At 39.8% G+C, this 18,800-nt stretch overlaps 1 protein-coding gene and 1 long non-coding RNA gene across 2 annotated transcripts in view; one reads left to right on the forward strand and one right to left on the reverse strand.

Annotated features, from left to right (window-relative positions):
* The window catches only part of LOC119918257 (MAP kinase-activated protein kinase 3-like), a 38,865-nt gene extending 22,734 nt beyond the window's left edge, over positions 1-16,131 (forward strand). The window contains exons 2-10 of the mRNA XM_038738898.1: positions 4,484-4,623; positions 10,480-10,544; positions 10,768-10,847; positions 10,955-11,081; positions 11,239-11,314; positions 11,592-11,716; positions 13,004-13,089; positions 13,244-13,324; positions 15,529-16,131. Of these exons, the coding sequence (XP_038594826.1) occupies positions 4,484-4,623; positions 10,480-10,544; positions 10,768-10,847; positions 10,955-11,081; positions 11,239-11,314; positions 11,592-11,716; positions 13,004-13,089; positions 13,244-13,324; positions 15,529-15,684 (936 nt within the window). The 3' untranslated portion in view covers positions 15,685-16,131. The remainder of the gene's footprint in view (positions 1-4,483; positions 4,624-10,479; positions 10,545-10,767; positions 10,848-10,954; positions 11,082-11,238; positions 11,315-11,591; positions 11,717-13,003; positions 13,090-13,243; positions 13,325-15,528) is intronic.
* On the reverse strand, positions 6,072-8,023 carry LOC119896318. Its single transcript, XR_005443201.1, has 2 exons — positions 7,156-8,023; positions 6,072-6,642 (listed from the first exon to the last, which is right to left on the reverse strand). It is a non-coding gene; the product is annotated as an uncharacterized LOC119896318 (long non-coding RNA).
* Positions 16,132-18,800: the final 2,669 nt, after the last annotated feature.

Here is an 18,800-nt window from a genome sequence, read left to right on the forward strand (position 1 = left end):
TTTAAGTCGGATTTCCTACTTGTGAACCTCGGGGAAAAAATATGTACCCCGACTTCACGAGTACAGCTGAATGACGTCACAAATAATGTCGGCGCCCATGGAAGCACACAATGTAAATGGTAAACCATAAACTAAAAGGCAACAAAACGTATAGGTGCATGTATTTAAATCAAAATAATACATACGATCAATAGTAAAACCTGTTCTGCATGTATATTGTTGTAGAAATTTTTGCACATTAGGTAGCTGGCTACAGAAAAGAATCTCATAAAGTCATCTTCTCTGCATAAAAGTTATTGTTAAAAATGCCAAAACATTAGGAAGCTTAACCTACAACATTGACTGACTTGAGGGCTACCAACTTGCCAGAGGGTACACAGACCTAGTAACGTATAGGCTATTTATGTCAGTTGTTGCAGTTAAACTGCCATCCTTTTAATTAACACCTAAAGCACTGCTGAGGTGCAACTGCGTGTACACTTTGTCACGGTCAGCCATGGTTTTCGTTCACTTTCGGCGTCACGCACCACCATGCACCTGGAACGCATTGAGGTCAGAAGTTTCAACTGCATAAGTACAGCCTACAGAGCCACTACCATGGAGTAGACTCTTTAAGTGTTGGTAAAAACTGTTTTTAAAAAAAAGCACCAATGATATAATATATTTAAATTATTAGATTTTAGTCATAAGCTAAATGTAGTGGAGCAGTACAGCATTGTTATTGGTGCACAAGGCAGGTATAGACACTCATTAGAGCACAATGTGTAACACTTATTAACTGTATACCACTTCCTAGACCACTTTATGATAAACTTCATGAGCAGTTCTTTATTGGTAGAGGTTGTAAAGATAAACCACCTGTTTTTATCAAGATATACAGACCAGCGCTGTGACAGCCACTAATTTTTAATAGAGCGTAAACATCGTCGGCGCGATATAGATGTGTGTGAGAAGTGAGGAGAAGGTTTCAGGTGAGTGTGAGGATGTGGTTGATCGGCTTAGAGCAGGATCAGGGACAAGCGTGCGTTTAGTCTCCATGATGTCGCCTCACATAAGAAAAGTGTCCATCAGAAGATTAACTGTGTCTGTCTCATTCTCTCTGTTGACTCTCCCTCGGTGTTTATATGTGTGTTAAATCCACACAGTCCACTTTTATTGTGGCCAATTTCTGGTTCATTGCAGGATATTAAGGAAATCAGCTCACATGCGGTCTGATCTGATAAGTCATAAAGCTATAAATGACATAGCAAAAAAAATCGGCCCACTTGTTTGCTTTTTAAAATAGGATATACGTACTGAGAGATCAGACACACAAGTCTCCGGAAACCCTCAACTTCTACTTTCAACACCCTACTGCTCTGAAACACTCGGCCCTCACTTCCTCTTTGATCAGCGAGAACAAGAAAAAACACAACGCTATGAGCTCTTTTTGAGTTCCGAGAAATGTGAAATTATTATAATTCCTCACTTAGAAGTGAATCTGAAATTTTATAAATATTCCTTTTACAGTTTGAGAATGTTAAAGTCACCTAAACACGTGTTAAGTGTGTGTGTGTGTGTGTGTGTGTGTGTGTGTGTGTGTGTGTGTGTGTGTGTGTGTGTGTGTGTGTGTGTGTGTGTGTGTGTGTGTGTGTGTGTGTGTGTTTGTGTGTGTGTGTGTGTGTGTGTGTGTCTGTCATACGTCCATGAGTCAGCCTCTCTGTGTGCTATGTACTCCAGGCTCAATCTGTGACCAGACCAACCTTGGGAACAGCAGCATACCACTCCATCACTGTCACATGTAAAAATACACACTGACTGAAGATGTGTGCTATGTCAAGGTCTGCCACCTGCTCTGTGTGTGAGTGTGCGTGTGGATCCGCTTATGTTGAACACACACACCCTGTTGTGTGACAGCTTGCACGTAGACTGTCAAAAGGTCCGTTATTGTTTTTATTACAAGCTTTAGTTTGTTTTTTTCTGTTACTGGATCTACACCACCGAATGGGTTTTTTCCCTTTTCACCAACTAAAACAACAAATTTAATGATTAATTAACTGTGTAAGACTACACAAAAAGAGGTTTGTTGTTGATCAAATGAGTATAACGATAATATCTGACATTGATGCTGTAGATTTGAGGGATTTTAGAGGCTGTAATGGGTCTAAGTGATACCGTTGCAATTTTCATTAAGGTATGATTATAGATTCTTTATGATGTCAACTTGAGTGCTGCAACTAATGATGATTTTCGTTATAGATTCATCTACCTATTATTTTCTAGATTAATCCAGTCATTTATACTATAAAATATTTAAGAATATAAAGTAAATAAAAAGAAGTCCAAAGTCACATCTTCAGATTGTTTGATCTGTCCCACCAACAGTTTAAAAATATTGAATGTGCAATGATGTAAAAAGGAGAAAAGCAGCAAATCCTCACAATTGAGAACGCTTGGCATTTTTGCCTGGAAAATTACTCAAACTATTAATTGATTATCAAAATAGTGGCAGCTTGTTCTGTTGATTAGTGTCCAGGGTGAGACCGAGTCAAGATTAAGACCATTTCCCCACATTGCATGACACACAAAAAAATGTGGAACGAGATCATATGTAGGCTACTTCTCAGATTTATCTGAAAGATCCACATTCACATTAAAACACCCATATACAAACACTAAGAACTGAAATCAACTTAACCGTCTTTATTTGACACTCCTTTTCCATGTTTACCATCGCGGGGAGGGGTGACGGTCGTTGGGGTAACAACACATTTTTAAATAGTGTTATTTGTAGCAATTGAAGCAAACGTTTTACATCCAATCAAAGTCAGGATGTTAACAAATACATCAGACAATACAAAAGCAATTTATTGATATAGTATATGTTAAAGAGGCTTATGCTTTTATGCTTTTTGGCTTTTCCCCTCTCCTTTATTGAGTTATATCTCTTTTTTTGTGCTTGTAACAGGTTTGCAAAGTGAAAAAGCCCAAAGTCCAGCGCAAAGGGAGGTCCCATCTCCCTTTTTTCATATCACCTCACCCCCGTTCCAAGCGAGCTGAGGGATACTAAAATGTAACGTGAAAACACAGCCGAATGCTGATTGGTCAGAGAGAATATTCACTATTCACTGCATCATCATTGTGAGGCCAGCAACAGAAAGCTTTAGTTTTTGTATGGAATTTCATCACTAAATCCACTTCTGAGAGGTTTTGAGGTGAGAAATCAGCTGTGTAGATTTCGAATATTGACAGTTTTACGAGAAGTGATGGCAGAACAAAAATGCTTGAATATTTTCGGTGGTGGCTGCGGGGGAGCTTGCGAGGCCCTCACACAGACCGCAGCAACAACGGCAGAGGAAAACACAGCTGGAAGGTTTTCATACCGCTTGTCTGTCTTTACATTCTGAGTAATATTGAAACGTTTTAACCGTAGATATATTTTAAGAGCTGGTGTGTGTGTCGCATTGAACATTATGTCGCGGCAGTTGTGTGTGGCGTCGCTATGACGACAAGCTACGTACTATCTCTGGGTACTCTCTGTAATGGAAAACGGAGCAGGGCCGAGTAGAGTCGAGTCTATAGATTTGCACTATGGCAGCATTTTTCAGCAAGGCAGCATAGATCGTCAGATCACCGGCAACAGTTCAACGTTTAGTCCTAATGGTAAGATGTGGAACAATGATGTTGTGTGGTTGTGGACTTGTGAGTAACTTATACCATCTGCTAGGTTATGGTCTCAGTCTGAAGCGGCTTTGATTTGGATCACACTACCTTGTTTCTTACGACCCGCCCTTCTCTGCTTCTGATTGGCTAGTAGTCCTTACCTGGGAACTGCGCATGTGCAACTCCCATCAAAGATTTTGTACAAGTAAGATGCATCACTCTGTAGCTCAAGCGGAGTGTACAACACATAGGATGAAAAGAGGAGCTGCAGCAATGTGCAGTATGAGAAAATATGGGTTTTTTGAAAATTAAACCATGTAAACCCGTTCTGGTACAACCCCTAATTAAGATTTTGAACCTGAAAATGAGCATAATAGTACCTCTTTAAGTTATGGTCTTGACTGGTCTTGAAATAAAATCCAGAGTCCTCAATGTCCGAGACCGAGACAAGACAGAGTACAAATGCGGTCGAGTCCGAGACGAAACCAAGACCATCAAAAGGTCTCGAGTACTACAACACTACTGTTGATACACTAATCAATATTCAAAGTCATATGTTTCTGTTATTCATTACATGAGCCTAAAAGCATCCAACTTAACTTTTGTTAGTTGTTGATTAGTCTACAGTTTGCTCAGAATCGTTAACCTGGACAACAGACGTTTGTTTAACGAGGCCTATAACATGATTATCTATAAAACCAATGTAATTCCACTGAAACCAGTGTGGAATTTAGCAATAGAAATTAATACATTGAGTTCATCAGTCCAGTCATGCCCCAAAAATAATTTCCTATTAATCACGGATTCATTCTGTAATCTTCATTTTCTCTGTGTCTCCCAGGTTCTCTACGACAGTCCCAAAGCCAGACGAGAGGTGGAGCTCCACTGGCGAGTATCAGGAGGGCCGTATATTGTTCCCATCCTCAGCCTGTATGAGAACATGCATCATGGGAAGAAGTGCCTGCTCATCATCATGGAGTGGTATGATTCACATTTCACCCCCTCTACTCATCAGTATACACACCCTGACCTATCAGATCACCTTTCTTTAACAACCATTTATTTTCTTATCATGTCTCCATATTTGGTGATTTTTAGTGTAAATGATCAGATAAACTGAGGGATTAAATTCAGTCCAAATGAATTCTTGAAAAGTTGAGTCCTGCAATTTAATATCAAAGCTGGCAACAGAGCTTACAGTGACCACAATTTCCCATAAGCCACAGCTTTGTACAGGAGCACATATAAAAAAGGATATTAAAAAGGAACTTTCTGAACTAATGTCAACAGTTGACCCGAAAAATGGGAAGTTACAGTCGCTGAACTCAGTTTCCACAGGTTTCCACTGGAATTTTTCCATCTGTTGGTGATAAGTAGAGAACATAAATTTTGTGGTGAAGAAAGACTTGTAACACCACAGATTTTCTTTAACAAGATATTGCCATCTCCACAGATCAGCACACAATCACAATATACATTTAAAGTTAAAACTGTGGCTTCAGTATAAACCTCACGGTTTTCCAGTAGGTTTATGTGAACCACAATTGTTATTTTCTGTATAAATATGGGAAAAATTTAGAAATAAAACCTTTGGATTTAAAATGTTTCCTGTCACGCTCGGTGTGCTTTTCAGTATGTGGTTTCCTCCTCGTCAACTGACAACATTTGTTTTTTCCACCATGTTGAGATGGCTGAAGGTCGTGGCCTTTTATTGTGGCCAGCCTAAGGCACACCTGTGCAATGTCATGCTGTCTGATCAGCATCTTGATATGCCACACCTGTGAGGTGGATGGATTATCTCGGCAAAGGAGAAGTGCTCACTAACACAGATTACAATATTTTAGAGAAATAGGCCTTTTGTTTATATAGAGAAAGTCTTAGATCTTTGAGTTCAGCTCAAAATGAATGGGAGCAAAAACAAAAGTGTTTATAATTTTATTCACTATATTTTCACGCATAGTAATATATAAAAATATACTTAAGTAGCACTTATTTTGGATGCACTTATCACATTTTAATTGTACTATACTAAGTGTATATTAAATGTGTTATTTTGGAACAACTTAAAGTATGTTAAGTGTCATTTTAGAAATACTTAAAGTCAACTTTAAGATAATTGCAGTATATTTTAACATACTTAGTTGTGTTAAACTGGAACCACTTTAAGTACCTTTACTAATTTAAATATACTTCTTTAAATTTAGGTTAAAATACCCTTTTGTGCTATACTTGAAAAGTTAAAGTAAATATATTTTAAACTTCACATAAATGTGTTCCCTTAACAATTTTATTAGCATTTCAGCTTATTAGTAATTTATTACTAGTATACTCCAAGAGCCACTATTAATATCTTGGGAAGCTGCTTTATGAAACCATTCAATATGAGAATAATTCATTATTAATGCATTAAAAATACCTTGACAAATACAGACAAATAAAAAACTTTAATTTTGTGGACATTACAAAAATAAATTCTTGTACATTAAAAGGTACAGCATCATCACTTCTTGACCAAAAAACCTTCAAATAAAAATAAAAATCAGTGAAATGATGACATATGACCAGTATTACTGAAAAGAACACTATACGCATCCAATCATTAATGTTACCCATGGGGTTCCCTCATATGGATTGGTCACTGGGCACGGCTCAGATGACCTCACGGCAAGCCATCCCACTTCTGACACCATATGCAGCTAAAGGCGGGAGCAGTCACCCTGCCCAGATTCAAACACAGGTCTACAGGGTACCAAACGTGCAACTTTGAGAGCAGTGCCAAAGAGTCAGGCTCATTGGTATGGCAGTCCAAGTGCTTACTCAACTGTAGTGAAGGTACTCCGTCACAAGCATGCAGTACAAATGGTGGAACCAAACTGAAACTGAAAAATGTCACAATCCTTATCCTTGGAGTGGAGGGTCGGTTATCTTTGAGTAGGACTCTTTGCATTTTCTGCGACTGTAGACACTATGGGATTTGGAAACTGCTTTATCACACAGCATCTGTGGAAGAGAAAAGGAATTATTTTGTCTATATCAAAGCAATATTACCTCTAATTAACTAAAAACCATTGTCAGATTTTTTATTTTGTTTAAAGCTGCTGAAACACAATATGACATCATGTCTAACTGTTCTGATGCTAACTGTTTAGGTTCAGATGAAATGGTTTTCCACAAGGGAAGTTAATGCTCAGTTCTTCCATTACAACATGATCATAAACACTACTGTACATTCATCCAAGGAAATGTATATGATAAAATGTTATTAAACAGGTACAACAATTAACACAAACATTCAGACTTACTTAACAACTGTTCTGTCTACATTTCACATTAACACAGCAGCCAATTTGTGAAGTACAAAAGTAGCCAATTACTTAATGTATAACAATATTTTAAAATTTAATTTAAAATATTTTTTTTTCTTTTTTCAAAAGAATATTTGTTTATTTAGTCTGACCCTGTTGACATGTAGTGAGAGCAAAAAGAGTGATCGCGTGCAGGAGCCAGAGATACCTATGAGCACATTGAGCTTGTGAGGGTCCAGCTGGTCCTTCGTGGCCTCTAAGCCATCTTTGAGTGAGGCAACGATCCCAGGAAGCTCTAAAAGAAAAGAAAAGCAGTTGCAAATGAGTTTAAATATTCAGTTAGGCCAGTACTTCCACCTAGTTTAGTTCTTCATTTGCAGATCATTATAAACACTGTAATTCTCTTCTTATAGCAAATCTTTATTATTATTCTTTATTTAATTTTCTTGAGCTAAGGCAGGAAGTTCCAACTCTGGATTTAGCATTAAGTAGGTTAAAGTTGGCAAACGGTAGGTTCAACTTTTAAAAGTTGAATACAGGATCTATGACCATACAAATGGACATAAAGTATTTTATATAACATCACATGCTATTATATTGTGTGGTCAGGCATTGCAGTACACAAAAACATTATTTCAAGCGCGTCTTAAAACAATTCTCACATACACGTGTACGCTTTGACATTGCTTTTATAATTGAGTTACTGGTCACAGTAATGATTACCCCCTCCATGGTTGTGAAGAGAAATCTCTAAAAAACAGTGTACCTTTAGAAGATATCCACTTTTGAATAGTCTAACGCAGATGCTTAGCTGATGATTCATAGTAGCTATAGCTAAACCTTAGTATGAATTTATACAAAAATGACCGCTGTGGTAACGTCTTTACAGACTATATGGGCAGGAATAATGATTACAGTGAATAACGTACTGTAAACGTGGACATGTGAGTATTAAGGTAGACTATAAAAATGTGAACCTATTCTTTAGGACACACACAGCAACATATTTATTGCATTTATTACTCTGATAAAGACCTCATTGGTCATTTTAACAGTGCAAAAGCAGAATTGAGGGCTCATACACACACACATGCACAGGCCTGCCTTGTTAAAATCTCATGCATCAAATTCCAGCAACAGGTTACTGAGATGGTATATTACCGACATTTTAGCGTGAAAGGTCTTTCACGCTGTGTGATTGGGTCGTCGATTTGAAAACCTTGATTCTAGTGATGGGAAAAGTCACTCTTTTGAAAGAGCAGCCTAACATTCATACAGTAGCCTAACACCTATCCATGAGTAAAATCTATATATTAACATCACAGGGCTAGCACTAACGTTGCTATGTGGCTGTGTTTTAATGGTTTAATGTCCGGGTCTGTTTGTTTTGAAGAGGAGACGACCTCTGAGGTAATTCAGCTCCCGGTAGGACTCTGTCAGGGCTCTGAAGTGGACCCAGAAAAACTCTCATCAGCTGTTGCCTGTAAACACTAGCAGGACTATAGTTACGGTGCAGCTGTGTTAAAACTATAACTTAGCACAACATCACTGCGCTGTAATAACGTTATGCTTTATTAAATGTCACAAAATTATCAAAATAGATATTAGATATATGTCAGTCCAGATTGCCTCTCATTCCCCGGTGCTGGCAGTAAGTTTTAACCCACTAAAAGTGTAATTGTGTAACAATGTACTTCCACAAAATATACCTAAATATTATTTACTAAGAGTTAAATAAATATATTTTTAATAAATAAAGTGTTGCGAAATTATTCAATTCAATTTTCAATTCAATTTTATTTATATAGCGCCAAATCACAACAACAGTTATCTCACAGCGCTTTTCATAAAAGAGCAGGTCTAGACCATACTCTATGATGCTATTTACAGAAGCCCAACAGTTCCCAAGACATTACGTTTTTATTTAAGCATGTTTATTAAAGTTTAATTATGTATATATTTATTACCAATTTATTCAAAGTATACTTTTGAGAAGTATGTTAAAGCTCAAGAGAATATATCTTTAATATACTTGTAGTAAGCATGTTAGGAGTATGAATGTACTATAAGCATACTATGTGAATTTCTAGTACATTTTCAGTGCCTTTAAGAGCACTTATTTTTGACCAGGGGACAGAGGGACTTAATTCCATCTGGGCTTCACATGTCATGATAGCCTGTCCATGATAATACCTCGAGTGACTCCAAAGACAGTGTGTGTACTTTGACATGCATAAATAAAAAGAACTTTGTGCATTTTATTGCCCCTGCCTGTGAATGGAAAATTATAATTCAGAGGAAAATGGAGAAACCACAGAGGGTGAGAGAAATTACACTCCTGTTCATGGGAAATTTGAACAGTCACTAACTTCATCTAATCATCGCATTTGACACAGACAACAATTTGTGTGGGATGGTTTGTAGCGGCCTTGTATGTGTGCGTGCGTGTGTATGTGTGTGCGCACTCTCAGTAATCTCTTACTGCTGTGAGCTGCTTCCTGTACGAGCGAGGGCCAAAGGATGACGGCAGCACAGCCCGCTGCAGTCAGCAGCACACAGCCACACTCACAGTTTTTTCTCAGCTATCTGGTGTGCACCTGTGTGCTCATCAACCACGATAAGTATCCATTTACATAATTCACATTAATGCACAGCCACATCTCAGTTGGCACAAACACAGGGCCTGAAGGGAGAGTTCCAGGCATCAGGTTGTGAAAATGGGGAGTGGGTGAGTGACAGTAACGTTTTTGGTGGTGAGAGTGTGTGAACTTTTAAAGAACTGGGTCATAGGTCTCCAGTACAAAAATCCATCAGCTTTAGTGTTGTTATACAGTAAATTATTATTTTGTAATCAAAGCCATAAATGAGTGAGACTAAAGAGGAAACAAATAGTAGCCATATTACTGTTTTTGTTTGTCAAAATAATCCCTGTTGGTTCATTTAAATTTTGGTACTTTTCCCTTCTTCCTTCTTTGATCCAGTTTTCTTTTCTGTTTTACTAAACAGGACTTTCACTCAGTATTTTGAGAATTTTCGTTTCCATTTCTCTTTGCATGAAAGAGCCTCAGTGTTTTGAACTGTAAAACAATTCAACATAGTTGTACTGATATCCACCCTCGTGTAAAATGCAAGATCTCCTTCAGGCTACTTTGCACCTGTGGAATTCACCTGTTATACTGTAATTGTGATGCTTTGTGCATCCCCAGACATCTAAAAAAACATTTATTTATTAGTTCCAGCCTTGATTCATCACTGATTACATGATATTTCCCCAGTGTTGTCCCAGCACTGCACTACATGAGTAGAAATTGCTTAAATTGGAAAACATTTAACACTTATTATGGCAAAACATTAGGTAAAATATTCTTTCTACATATTGTTTCATCTGAATCCTTAAAGTGTTTTTTGTAACTATCAAAATCGGCATCTGCTTAGTTATTAACTTTCATTGAAATTAGATGTGGGATATACAGGTGATATTATGCCCTGGAGTGTCATTTATACAATATGTTAATTGTGTATGTGTTTCCAGTATGGAGGGAGGAGAGCTGTTCAGCCGAATCCAGGCCAGAGGAGACCAGGCCTTTACTGAGAAAGGTGAGGACTGACGGAGAGATGGACTGTGTAATAAACACATGATGTTAGAGAGAAAGAATGAGCCATAATTCCCAAGAACAAAAAAGGGAAATAAGGCAGACATCTTGGATAACATTAGACAGGAAAGTACAGAGTACAGTATGTTTGTTCCTTTCTTCTACATGGTCTCTGTTGTTGTGCGAGGCTGGTTTGAGAGAGTGGGTTTTCTTTCTTTTCTTCCCAGAGGCTTCTGAGATCATGAGAGACATCGGCACGGCTATTGACTTTCTCCACAACATTAACATTGCGCACAGAGACATCAAGGTGCAGAAAGATCACGATCACCACCCAAATCATGAAGAGTGTTCAGTTCTGGGTCATTCAAGGAAAGTGTGTCAAATTTTTTCCTTCTCTTTCTGCCTCCTAACCAGCCAGAGAACCTGCTGTACACTAGTAAAGAAAAAAACGGAATCCTCAAATTAACAGACTTTGGCTTTGCTAAGGAGACAACGCTACACAACCCTCTACAGACCCCCTGTTATACACCGTATTATGTGGGTAAGTTTCTTTAAGTTATTTTCCAAACCTTTCTAATGTTCCTGACAGATGAACTGTTTACAGGGCTTTGACAGATGTTTTAATGGGAGAAAATATGTATTTACCACAATTACAATTTTTATCTATGTCTGTGTGTTTGTGTTTCACCAATGATAAGCTCCTGAGGTTTTGGGTCCAGAGAAGTACGACAAGTCATGTGACATGTGGTCTCTGGGAGTCATCATGTACATCCTGTGAGTACTGGGTGTGGGGTTGGGACGGGAATCATAGGTCAGTTTTTATATATAAATATGCATTTCTAATATGAATAAACGCTATTTTTGGAGTTTTTCATTGGGAACGGGGTGGGACTCATTTTTTCAGGATTTTGGATTGACTCATGGGATTGGGCTGAGAGGGGAGTATTTTTGTGGGAGTGGGATTGGACGGGAGTGAAAAGCCACCGCTGGGTTGAGCTCTAACATGGATTCCTTCAAACAAAGCGTAGTTGAATCATGTTTGTCTCTGCAGATTGTGTGGCTTCCCTCCATTTTACTCCAACACGGGCCAGGCCATTTCTCCGGGGATGAAGAGGAGGATCAGGATGGGCCAGTATGAATTCCCCAACCCAGAGTGGGCTGAGGTGTCACAGGAAGGTGAGGGGAAGAGATTCAAACGTACCCCAGGCAAACTGGATGAGATATGTAGCAACTTCAACCAGCAAAGAAACCTGAAACCTCCAGTGCAGACTAGACTTGTCAGTACAGAGAGTGAGAGTTTGCACTAGTTTTAACAGCAAAGGCAAACTGGACTCTGGAGCTTCTTTCTACTACGTATTATTGATGTGAATGCACTGTAACATCATAACAGATATTTCTGTATGTTTCACAACCACCAATGCTGTGTCAACCTCTGCAAGTTAGTAGCTAACAAACAGCATAAACTAATTAAAGATGCTATCTGCACTTACCATCCTCATCTGAGTCTGACTGAGGCTCAGACACGTAGGCTGTAGGCTTGATGCGCAGCACTCTTTCCACCAGTCAACCCAGCTCAAGCAGTGGTGTTGGCCGGGGAATTCATTGATTTCTCAATGAGGGAGAAAGAGTAGATATATTTCCATCTCTTTCATTTTAATGTTAAAGAAAGTATTAATCATAGCAGAGTAATAAGATATACTTTCAAACGTGTCTAGGGAACTTTTTTCTGCTGAGATCAAGCAGAGTAACCAAGCATCATTGTATTATTTACATGCATCGGTGTGGACATGGTCACACTGTAAAGCTTGCAGCACCCCTTGCAAAAAACAGGAAACCACAAGACAGCAGCGCTGCACTGACTCTGCCACTTTACTGAATGACCCAGTCAGACATTCTCATATAGAAAACCTAGTGCGTGCTGCAGCTGGTCACACATATATTACATCATGTCTGGGGGAAGCACTGCACTTTGCTTTTAGACAGCGTCAGTTTACATCTTCGTGCCTCTTTAATCTTCATGGGCCTTCACCTAAGTGCAGTGTCTGTAAACAGACAACATATTTCTACTATGGTTTAGGTAAACTATGGTCTCTGTTTGCCTTTGTTGGAAGTATAGTGCTGCCCTGAAGGTCACTCTGGTTCACCTCCCACACTCACTGACTGTTGATTTTACACTGCGAAAAACTTAGAGCGAATGATAGTGTCCAAACTCTTCTATGAGACATTTTACAGACAACTCACAGCCGACATCCTCCTCCGAACCAGCAGCAAGGCGTGACTCTGTGCACATACTGCCGTTTTTCTGTTTCACTCAGTCTCACTCTTCTCTAATCCTATTTGCTGTTGTAAGTAGGCCAGTCTGTCCCTAAAACCAGGAAAAGCTTCACGAGACAGTAAGATTTGCATGTGTGTGTGTCTTGCTACTAATATAGTTATTATCTTTGTCTCTGTTATCTCTTCCAGCAAAAGATTTGATCCATAAGCTACTGAAGACAGACCCAAACGAGAGAATGACCATCACTCAGTTTATGAACCACCCCTGGATTAATGTAAGTATCTGTGTGTTACAGATAAACATGGTATACTTCCTGCACTGCTTCCTGTTTGTCTGTTTGCTCATATTGTCATCGGTATCTGTGTGTGTGTGTGTGTGTGTGTGTGTGTGTGTGTGCGTGTGTGTGTGTGCGCCCGTGCACTCTGCAGCAGTCCATGATGGTTCCCTCCACTCCGCTGCACACCACCCGGGTCCTGACTGAAGACAGAGAGATGTGGGAGGATGTGAAGGTCAGAAGCACAGCAACGCTGACCCCCTCTGGTCACACATTTACATTACTGCTGGGCTGTCAGAAGCTTTCGGTTGGCCCCAGTGTTACAGGGGCATTCCAGCAAGTATTACACATCCATAAAGTTTAGGGGCTAGTGAGAGACAGATTTAAAAAAAACAAACAAAAAAAAACAAACAATGGTCAAAAATCAATGGAGCCTAGTCTGATATATGCTGACTTTCACTCTTTAGTATGGGGCAAGCTCCAAAAGTGTTGGATCCTTCATTTGCCATAATGCAACTTAAGAGCATCTTTAATTAGACCCTGCATGTAGGGTAAAGCTCCACCCCCTCAGTTTTTAATGCTTTTTCTTTACATTTAAAAAGTCTCCAAGCCCTGGCTTAGATATGTACCTCTGTTGACATCACTATGACATCATCTGGGTCATTTTCACAGCCTTTAAAAAACCCTCCAGAGCCACGGACGACATATAACACTTTTCACAGTCTTAGTATTCTTAATGACTAGAAAACTGATGTTAATGTGTAAAATCAGTGTAGCGCTCCTTTAATGGTTGCGATGATAACCAAACGAAAGCCAGCAAAGTCAATTTAGAATTTCTTACACCCTTCAGTAAATTAAACTCAAATGTTTCAAAGTGGAGATCTTTTATGGCTCACCATCTTGATGATCCACAATGGCCACCAGGGGGAAGCAAAGGCCCCACTGTAGTCTATACTATGAGTTAGTTCAGTGAAACATTTAACACACACTAAGCACAAAGGACCTCCGCTGCCCTTCTTCCAAACACACAAAGAAGTGTGTTTAAAGAGCAAGAAAACTGTTTGGTCTCATCAAGTCTCTGTGGGGTTAAATCCCCAGTAGGCTACTGTGCAAAGTGTCCCAGTTGTGCAATCGCATATTATTTTGGAAATGTGAGCAAAAAGCGTGACGCATTCCTTCACAACAGCTGAATGAGCAAGTTTGAAGTGATATGGTATGAAAAGATAATTTCTCCAAAATGATATGCGCACAATACACCATTGTTCGTCTCTTCAATAGGTAAAAGCTACATTGCGTAAAGGTTTCACAGATTGTACTCCTGACCAGCCATTTCTCAAAAAGGATTTATAAAATGAGAGGTTACCCTTAAAAATGTTCCCAGACAGGTTTTTCTCTACCTTTTCCACCTTTGTTTTTCCCTCCAGCACCTTCAACCAGTTGGCATAGATCAGCCCAGGCAGAATGAGTTTGATCTGTCGGTCACGGTTTGTGAACAAACATTCCAAGTTGGCCTCTCCTCCCAAGCTAAATGACACCAGCAGCGCAGGCCAGTGCTGTTTATGAAAACGTTGCAGTTTTTCAATGTTAGGATAAAGAATAAACTGCCAATCTGAAGTGTTAGTAATCGTCAACTATGTACCAGCTCATTACAGACACTAGCACTGAGTCTCTGACGATGGTTTGGGACTGCTGCGGTAACCAGCGTGGCTCAGCACGACAGACCTCAAGGGTTATTTTATCAAAAAGTAAAATTATTTACATTGGTTGAGAGTAGGACTTCTCTGAACGTACAGTCTGCTAGCTACTGTTTTTGAAACGTCACATTTGTTGTAATGAAAAAGCCGATACTATAGCAAGCTAACAAAGCTAACCGCTGGTGCCTAACTGTCATAAAACAGGCCCACTGCGCGTCGCTCTTCATCCCCATCTTCTTATTCAGTGCTTGTCAACCCCAGGTTCACTCTCGTTTTGGAACAAGATTGGTCCACTTGGAGCTTTGCCTCGCTATGTTAGCATTTTTTTCCTGGCGCTATGTCCGCAAATTCATAACTTTCTCACACCCTGCGCGTGTTATTGGCTGGGGGCTGCATACTCAAGAGGCGCCAAGCTCCCCCGTAGTTTGCACCCTGCCTACAACCTCGACCATCGGAACCCTGCAACAAGAAATAACGCTACTCTTATACTCATGGATTTTCTGGTGCGAAAATGTTTCTCGGTGTTGGTGAATTATTAAAAAAAAAACCACACCACTTAATTTCAGGTTAAAATGCGTTGTAACGCGCGTTACTGACGATGTAACGGAATAATATTACCGTTTTTAAAAATAGTGTGTTATATTAGTGTTACAGCAAAAAGCAATACATTACTGTAATTGTGTTACTTTTGTAACGCGTTACTCCCAAAACTGACTAACACACAGCTAAACCTTTTCTCTCACAGGAAGAGATGACCAGCGCTTTAGCCACCATGCGTGTGGACTACGACCAGGTGAAGATCAAAGATCTCGATACGTCCAGCAACCCGCTACTCAACAAGAGACGCAAGAAGGCCGCTGCCGGGGCCAAGAGTGGGTCCACGGTCTGCCAAAGTCAGTGAGACACAGAGGACTGTTGGTGGAGATGTGCTGGAGAAGATCATGTAGAGACCTGCTCAGGACTCTGGAGAAACTGGGTGTTGAGCAAATGTTCCTTGAAATAAAAGGGACAACAAAGGAACAAACATCAAAGTCAGAGATGGACGTTTATAAGACGTATCTGTTTTTAATTACTTTTATGTATGTATGTAATTTTTAGATCTTGCCTGTTTGTCTGAGTGTCTGTGTGCAGACATGAAGTATTTTTAGTGGTCTTGTTTTGTGGATTTGAATGCTGGGTCGTCTATATGAAGTCTCCTCTGTAACTATGCACTAGTGTGCAACTCACACACAAAGACAGACAAAGCAACTGTAGACAGACTGTGAACACATTATTACCTGCGTTGTCTTAATATTGCCTGTCTTTTGCTGCCTTCCATTCTGGAATTAAAGCAAAGTCTGACACTGACTGTCTTGTCCATGATATGTAGCCTCCACAATGACCCAAGGGAGCATTTTTCATAGAAACATCAATAAAATGGCATCACACGACACACGTACTACCAAAGCATTAAGTGTCACTCACTGCTGCCGATCAACACTGGGTCCTCTTAATGCAGCTGTGAGAGGCAGCATGCAACCTGTATGCTTCCTGTGAGTGTGAGGCCAGAGAGTTTTATGTAAGCAGTAGTGGAGTAATGGCTGGTTGTGGTACATAGATAAGTTGTGACACTTCTCTTGAGAAAGGTTTGCGTGTGGGGGAGGGGGGGGGTGAAATGCTTCTAGTAATGGGGAGGAAGTTTCACTTCACAATAAAACATGAGCAAGACGGTGCAGCCTTCCATCATTTATAAAGTACATCTACTCCATGTAGCGATTGCATTTGTCCGTACTGTTGTAAATAAAACTTTATCAAGTAAGAGGTGGAGTGTTCATGCGCACGATGTTTTTTGTGTGGACCTGGGAAGTATTGTTTTTGTAATCGTGCCTTTCAGGCTTTGTGAGGCTGCTATAAATAGCAGCAGTGGAGTAGTTATTTGCGACGCAGCCATCTGACTTGGTGTTTGTGCCGTGGTGGAAAAGGTCAACATTATTATGTTTAGGTTATGGTAAGTACCTTTCCCCTACTTCGATCACACGGTCCCCAGCAGTATTTAGGGGATAGATTAGGGGAAGCTTATATAAAAATGACTTGGCCTCCCAGCTGTGAACGTCAGCCATGATTAGATGTGGGCCAAATAGAGCATGACCCCTCAGCTGTTGTTTGGTGCTCCCTTACATTGAAGAAGAAAGTATGAATGTTCTCAGAATAAGACAATGAGAAGGTGTCTCTGGGTGGAATTTTACAGTATGTTGCAAATGAGAGTGAGGCAGTGGTTTTTCTTTGTACATCAGCCATTTTGTGGAGACGAGCACAGACTTGATTACAGCATTTATTGGTTACACTAATGATGTTGACATATCAGTGTGTCATACACTTCCTACTTGTGTTATTCCACAGACTGACCCCCCCTCCCCAGAGGATTACAAACCTCAACACAACAGAAGTGTTTATTACCTAATAAGGTAAAGTAGGGGTCTGTTTTACAGCACTATTCACAGGAGATATAGAAAAACGTTTTAAATATTTGTTTTTGACAAGAAATTATTTTTATTTTAGATTGATTTATTGAATCTACTGGTACTTTAGGCTACAGTGAAAGACAGACATAGCTCTGCCTGAAATAGTTCAGTCAGTCTGTCATGCTCAGTTGGTTTCCTTTCTGTTGTACAGACCTCAACAAATCCTTGATGTCTTGATTGTCTGATTGTCTCATGAATCCACACATGTGCAGTTGCAGCCCTTGTGCCCGACAATTAGTGTCATCATTATCACAGGCTGCTGATAAGGGTATCATTATTGCCACTGAAATAACCCTATGTCTGTGCTTCCTCTGGCCACCAGATTTACATGATCTCATAGCATTGTACTGCCACGGTAAGACGGCTGGTTCAATGAGCTGAAATTGGATATAGTACCTAAATTTAATACTTGATAAAACAGTAATCAACCCCCTGACTGACATCCACCTAAAGGTTTTTCATTTTGAAAACTTTATATCAATAAATTATCTTGGTGTTTTTAAAAGGGAAAATTCCTTTTTAGTATCAAAATGAAAACAAACATTGAGAAATTTCTCAATATTGAGCACAAAAAATATAAGTCTCTCCCATCTGAGCCATGAAACCCTTTAGCTCATTCAGTGTCGACGGATCTCTTGTTGGCCTCAATCACAAATGCCCGTCTCTCCACTGGATGTTCTGGCATTCTCCCTGTGACTGGTACAGGACTTCCCAGTAAACTTGCCCTAGACTCCTCTGGATGATCCCTTGCCACACCTTGGTTACACACAGGTTCAACGCAGAAAAACAACTTTTAAAAACAATAGGCTGGCAGCCCCAGTGCTGGTTTAGGTGTGTCATAATAAAGTGTTAAAGAGTACTCTGCTTATTTGTGTCAAAATAAAATTGTTGGAGTGAATATTTTTAGTAGTGCAGAAAAACACGTTCTGCAAGATAGACTGTTCCTGGAAAACTCGCCCTTTTGGAAGCTTTGCAACTGTTTTTTTTTTGCAACAAAAAAACTCCCAGTGAATATTTGGTATCCTTAACATGTATGTTATTAAGGAGTGTCCTATAAGGCATGCCTAAGTATACAAGCAAAATACAGAATATTGCTATTAAATCTTACTGTCTGTGGTGAATATATATTATGCTAAGTCTATAGAACTGTAATAAACCTATGTAGTTTAGATGTGTACGTGTATGCTGTAACGTTTCCTAAAAATGTATGTAGTATCCTAAATATAGATCAGTGTCACAGGGTAACACTGAAGCCCTTAGCACTGATGGGAGACATTGTCCAACTGTCAAAAGGTGGGTGGGGCATTGGAGGGTGCAGGGGGGCGGGGGGGGGGGGCAGGTATGCTGCTACCTCACTCCATCCAGTTTTGGAGAAAGCCTTCGTCCCGGTCTGAGGTCCCACACACACGTCACACGGTGAGTGTGTGTACAGTCAGCTTCAGTGGAAGCGCTCAGCAGGCTGCTGTTGGACGCACGTACACACCGCCGGCCACTGCGCTCCATCAGACAGACGCCC

Source organism: Micropterus salmoides, unplaced genomic scaffold (genome assembly GCF_014851395.1).
Source record: "Micropterus salmoides isolate LMB-PRFRI ecotype aquatic unplaced genomic scaffold, ASM1485139v1 Ms_hic_scaffold_10, whole genome shotgun sequence".
Lineage (NCBI taxonomy): Eukaryota > Metazoa > Chordata > Actinopteri > Centrarchiformes > Centrarchidae > Micropterus > Micropterus salmoides.